General features: G+C 48.2%; 1 protein-coding gene across 1 annotated transcript; it reads left to right on the plus strand.

Annotated features, from left to right (window-relative positions):
• Nucleotides 1–2,914: 2,914 nt before the first annotated feature.
• On the plus strand, nucleotides 2,915–6,206 carry TMEM30B (transmembrane protein 30B). The gene has a single exon (XM_070418839.1). It carries the CDS (start codon nucleotides 3,248–3,250, stop codon nucleotides 4,307–4,309), a length of 1,062 nt encoding a protein of 353 aa, XP_070274940.1. The 5' UTR covers nucleotides 2,915–3,247; the 3' UTR covers nucleotides 4,310–6,206.
• The last annotated feature ends 319 nt before the right edge of the window (nucleotides 6,207–6,525 follow it).

The raw sequence follows: 6,525 nt of genomic DNA on the forward strand, positions 1-6,525 counted from the left end.
CCCAGCTTTCATCCCACTTGCTCCTTACCATCATTAGGACTGCCAGTCTACTGGTCCCTGTGTTTTCTTCTGATCCACCAGCTAGGTTTTATTTTCTTTGTCGTTCAACTGAGGCCTATCATTTTGGCCACCCCCTCCACAAGAACCAAAATATGTTGAACATTTACCTATCCAATCCACCTGCCCTGAAAACCCCCACCTGCTGGACACAGCCAGTCATTTGCCATCTCACAGCCTAGACAACGCCACCTTCACGTGTCCCTGGCCAGTTCCCTCTCTCGCTCCTTGCAGTCTTCCCTCTACCTCACACTTGCCTTGCCTTCCCCTCCCCCAATGCCTTTTCCTGCACAGGAAGGAATTCTTAAATGAAAACTTTCTTTCCTCGAGCCCAACCCAAAGCCCAGTGCATTCTGCATCCATCCTTACTCCCTGCCCTCCACCTTCAGAGGTGAGGTGACCTTTCCTCACGGGGACCCAGCACCCCCTGCCTGCTCTGGCCTTTGTAATCCATGAGCGTGTCACCCCTGTCTTCAACTGTGCCTCAGAATAAACTTGTCTACCATCTACAAGGAAGCTTTTCCTCTAAGAGGCATACTCTTCTAAGTAATTACCACTTGCCTCTCCTCACCCCTCCCACACATTTAAAAACAAAACAAAACAGGCATCCTACCTTGGCCGTCTCCACTTCCCTCTCCCTCACCTGATACAGAATGGCTCCTCCCAACCGTCCACCAGACTGTTCCCACCGAAGTCAAACCCAATGTCCCTTTTCATTTCTTATCTCACTTGAACCCTCAGCTGTGTTCCACCCTGTTGACCATTCCCTGTCATTTGGCATTTGGGACCCTCTGGTGTTACCCTACTTAACAGGATGAATAAACTTCAGGCCACCCAGGGAGGAGAGAGCTGGACAGGCAGGCTTTCAGCTCAAGAGGGAAGCTTGCCCTTTGCGGGGAGTGGTGGCGTGGCAGCTCTTAGAGGTAAGACCTATTAGGTGAAGTTTTGAGACCGGAATTCCTTCTAGAGACTAGTTTTGCAGACTCCATGTCAAGCCGGCAAATGATTCAATGATTTGAGGTGGCTGGAACTCAAGCACAACGAAACAGAGAACTATTTATTCTTTTATCTTACTGGAAAAAAAAGAAAGTGCAATGGAGACTAGATCACACTGTAGGAACCTGTCGACAATGTTGGCATTTTCCTCTCTTGGGGTGTGATTAGAAGTGAGGGAAGTGGAATTCAAATCCTCTGGGTCTCTCCCAGGTGTCTCTTAACAGTTAAAGCTTCCAAACTGTATTCATTCCATTCAATGACATTTTCTTTATTAAAATAGTATTACTTTTTAGTTTTAGTACCATTCTTGAAGTACAATTTGGTACTTGATTACATGATATCTATTGGCTATTTTGATTCTTTCTTACTCCTAAATAACATGTCCCCTATCGGATTGCAAAGGCCTTGAGGTCAAGGGTCCTTTTTAGTCTCATTCTCTTCTGTCTCTTTAACATTGTTTAGACACTTGGAAGATGCTAGAAAAAATAAAAATGAAATAAAATCCTGCTGTTTAATTTAGCAAGTATTTTAACATTTCATCTTTCAAGGGGTCTTGAATGACTCTTAAATGCAGTATATTATTCTGCGTGCAGAAGTGTAATAGAGAAAATATTTAAGTTATTTGCATTTTATGAACTGCATGGGAGGCAGGAAGACCTCAACAGCTAGGGAGGATTTAGCACAAAGTTGAAATGGCCTGACACCCCCTGTGTATATTGTACCAACCCAGATATAAAAGCCAGAATCCCAAGCAATGTTCAGAGCTAATTTGGCCTCACTTTATAATAAGCCCTATAAATCCTTATTAGTTCAGTTTCAGTTCCTTAGGCCAAACACTCCAAGGTCCTTACTGTGGACAGCAGCTAGGCCTTTTGGGAACTTGGATCAGGCCTCCTGCAAATAATCAGACCAATAATCTGAAAAGAAATAGATTAGACAGAGAGAAGGGGAGGGAGAGAGAGAAAAACATCAATGTGAGATTGAAACATCAATTGGCTGCCTCTCATACTCCATGGGGGATTGAACCCTCAACTTAGGTATGTGCCCTGACCTGGAATCCAACAACAACCTTTTTGGTGTATGGGATGATGCTCCCTCCAACCATCCACCTGGCCAGGCCTGATTTTTTAAAATCTTTTTTAAAAAATATATTTTATTGATTTCAGAAAAGAAGGGAGAGGGAGAGAGAGAAAATTCAATGATGAGAGAGAATCACGGATCAGCTGCCTCCCGTACACCCCACAGTGGGGATCAAGTCTGCAACCCAGGCATGTGCCCTGACTGAATGGAACAGTGACCTCCTGGATCATAGGTCAGTGCTCAAGCACCAAGTCACGCCAGCCAGGCAGGCCAGATTTTCTTTTTAAAGCCATTTTATTTTTAGAGAACTTTCCACTTTTCTTAGTTATACAGTCACGTTGGGGCACCTGCCAGAAAATCATTTTCCCTTTAAAAAAAAAATATGCTAGAATGTGAATGCAGCCATTGAATTCAAAACAGATTTCCCATAGTGTAATCCCCTGGGCATTACAATTTGTGGCTGAAAGTTGACTGAAACGGAGGATCTAGAGTTACCTCTCCCCTCCCTCCACCCCCCCCCCTCACCCCGCCCCCCGGATAAAATAGGATTAATAACCTGAAATCGTCAAGTCTCCAGGACCCGCGGGACAATCCCTCTTGCGCTATAGGCTGCAGCTCCTGTAATTTTGGGAAAGACTGGCCCAGGCACTCTAAGCCTCCGGGAAGGCAGAGGGAAGGTGGTACCTGCGCAAGGTGTGAGCCATTCAGAGGCAGCCTGGGGCCGCCACTCACCTGGAGGAGGAGGAGCTGGCGTCCAGACCCACCCGGACCCAGAGGAAACGCGAGCCTCGGCCGGCCAGGTGAGGAAGGGAACGCCCGCCCCGTCGCCTCCGGAAGCGGGAGCAGCTCCCGATTACCGTCAGGGGCGGAGCCGGCCCGGGCCACCTGAGCCGAAGCGAAACTGTGGGGTCTGGTCGGTGCTCCCAGAACCGGGAACTTAGACTCACCTGTGCGAGGGCCAGAGGCGGGGCCGGGCCAAAACTCACCTGCGCCCGCGGAAAACTCACCTGCGCCCGCGGAAAACTATCCTACTCAGCGCGGAGGCGGAGGCGATCGGCTGGCCCCACCTGAGCCACCCTCTGTCGGCCCGTGCGCCCCTGCCGGCGGGGCCGCCATGACCTGGAGCGCCACGGCGCGGGGCGCCCACCAGCCCGACAACACCGCGTTCACGCAGCAGCGCCTCCCCGCCTGGCAGCCGCTGCTGTCGGCCAGCATCACGCTGCCGCTCTTCTTCTGCGCGGGCCTGGCCTTCATCGGCCTGGGCCTGGGCCTCTACTACTCGTCCAACGGCATCCAGGAGCGCGGGTACGACTACACGGGCAACACGGGCACCGGCGACTGCTCGCTGTGCGGCGTGGCGGACCAGGACCGCGCGCCGCCGCCCAGCTGCCGGTGCGCCTGGAACTTCTCGCTGCCCGAGCTCTTCCAGGGCCCCGTGTACCTCTACTACGAGCTCACCAAATTCTACCAGAACAACCGGCGCTACGGCGTGTCCCGCGACGACGCGCAGCTGAGCGGGCTGCAGAGCGCCCTGCGCCACCCGGTCAACGAGTGCTTCCCCTACCAGTTCAGCGCCAAGGGTGTGCCCATCGCGCCCTGCGGCGCCATCGCCAACAGCCTCTTCAATGACACCTTCACGCTGTGGCACCAGCGCCTGCCTGGCGGGCCCTACGTCGAGGTGCCGCTCGACCGCACCGGCATCGCCTGGTGGACCGACTACCACGTCAAGTTCCACAACCCGCCGCTGGTGAACGGCAGCCTGGCGCTGGCTTTCAAGGGCACCACGCGCCCGCCCAACTGGCCCGTGCCGGTCTACCAGCTCAGCCCCGACCCCAACAACACCGGCTTCATCAACCAGGACTTCGTGGTGTGGATGCGCACGGCGGCGCTGCCCTGGTTCCGAAAGCTGTACGCGCGCATCCGCCAGGGCAACTACTCCGCCGGCCTGCCGCGCGGCAACTACCGGGTCAACATCACCTACAACTACCCGGTGCACGCCTTCGGCGGCCACAAGCGCATCATCCTCAGCAACATCTCCTGGATGGGTGGCAAGAACCCCTTCTTGGGCATCGCCTACCTGGTCGTCGGGTCCCTCTGCATCCTCACGGGCTTTGTCATGCTGGTCGTCTACATTCGCTACCAGGACCAGAACGACGAGGCTGAGGACCACGAGTGATACCTGCTTTCAAAGCATCTGTCCTGCTTCTTGCCAAAACTCTCTTGCAAGCTTCTCCCTCTCGCCCCTGCGCCCCTCACCCGGTTCCAACCTAGCCTCACTTTTCCTCCTGTGTGGATGAGGGGACCAGAGAGAGTAATTGCACCCTATTGGGGGCTACCAGACTTGTTGGGATGTTTGGGCTGTGGAATATGACCACCTTGCAAGATCTCCCCAGCTCCTTCACGATTTACCGAGTTGACGCGTTAGGTTTTAAGTTCCGTAGCATTTGAGAACGAAAGGGACGGTAGAGACTCCCTTTTCATCTATTTAATGAAGAGACAGAGACCTGGAGGTGTTAAATAACTCATTCAAGATCAGGCAGCTACTCTTTGGCTCCTGACTCTGATTCCGGAGCATTTACCACTACTACAGTGGTTTCGTTCCTTTTTTGGCGGGGGTCGGGGTCGAGAGTGAAGCCCACAAATAGCCTGCAGAGGTATGATGATGTGGGGGAGACCTTGCGTGTTTAAAATGTAGGTAGATTAGGAGGCACCATCCCCAGCGATTTTAACACAATGAGGCCTCGGTGAGACCCTTGAAACTGCGTTTTATCAAGCTCCTCCAGAGATTCCTCCTAAATCAGGAAACAAGTAAAATACTGATTGTTTCCCCAATTTCCCCCTGTGCCTGGGGCTGGGCCTGAAGCAATCCCCTGAGCCCAGCTTTTCAGGTAGTCCTTTATTCCCAGGGCCAGTGGCAACAGGTGTTGCAGGTTTGGTCTAGCACTCCTCCTTGAACCCGGAAGGGAACGTTTTAATCTTAGAATCAGGTGGCTGGAAGGGATCTTAGAGGGAAAGTGATTTTTCTAAGTCTTATCTGTGTCTCCTGAGTTCTGACTCAGTCCTCTGTGTCATTAAATTATGTCTTATGCTTAAAGAGAAAGGGCTAAGTTCCTACCTTTTCCCTTAGGTCTAAGAAAACAACAACACTTTTTAATTTATGTTCTTCAGTGGAGCTGGTTTGTTCCTACTAATTATGTTTAAATGAATGCTAAGGACTATACTAGTAGTCTTATGTAAATAGAATCATACGAATTATTTGAACATTTGAGATGTTAAATTCTGACTACTCTAAAAATATCCTAATATATACAAAGTTATTCTAAGAAGCAAAAGAATTTTTAAAACACTTTTTTATGGCTAAGGAACTTAAGAAAAAAACACCTTAGTGATATCATGTTAACCAGTTTGCCGGCTGAAAGTGGTTATATGGTATCCTGTCAGTGTCTGCTCTTACAGCTCCTTCCCAGTTACTACTGGTTTTGCTCAGGCCTATATATAAAGTAATGCAAGGCCTTGGAGGAGTTTCCTTTTAGTAGTCAAAGAAATACTGAATTGTATTGAGTATTTAACATTAATTTTATTTTACTCTAGTTCTTTAAAAAATAATGATGGGTGGATAGCACGCAAATTCATGACATCTGGTCAGATCTTCAGGAATGTGATTTCAGAGATTCTGTTCCACTACTTGCATAACAAATACATATATTTTAGCAATTCCAGGGTGTTGTTGGCTTCCCAACACCCTGAAGGTGACACAATTGTATGTCAGATTTTAGGCTATGAAAATATGATCATTATACAGAGGAATTTTTATTTATTATGAATGTTTAATTCAGCAGCTCACTAGCTTAGTTAGCCCTTCTTTATGTTGGATAAGAGAATTTACTCCATTTTTTTTTACTATGTAGCTGAGAGCAATAATGTATTTTTGCTATCAGTTGTACAATATTCAGTCTATTGCTGTAAAATTTTAAGTGAGACTACAAAATGTAAGGTATCTGATTAAATCAGTGAATCAGGCCCTGTTCTCTGGGTTTTTGAGAAAGAATAAAGGTTATGTTTGTTTTACCTTTGTTATCGCGTTTGCTTAATGCTTTTGAACTATGATCTTAAAGGCACAAACAGTACCAACCTCTTTGCTCATTTAGTATTAGCAGACTTAATATTGCAGCAAGAAAATCATCTTTGAGAATATGGCTCAAAGTGAACTCAATCTTTCAGTGCTAGCTACTTAAAACAATTTGAACTTATTTTAACATCAATATGTAGTATGAATTAAATGACCTTCAACAATTGTTTGAATTTGGTGAAATGTGGTCAATTTAAAAATATGTATTTAGTATTAAAAGTAATTAATGAATGTGACTATAGCAGTCTTATTCATATCTGCAC

The sequence above is a fragment of the Myotis yumanensis genome, unplaced genomic scaffold (genome assembly GCF_028538775.1).
Source record: "Myotis yumanensis isolate MYYU_CA2020_CCGP unplaced genomic scaffold, mMyoYum1.0.hap1 SCAF_1, whole genome shotgun sequence".
NCBI lineage: Eukaryota > Metazoa > Chordata > Mammalia > Chiroptera > Vespertilionidae > Myotis > Myotis yumanensis.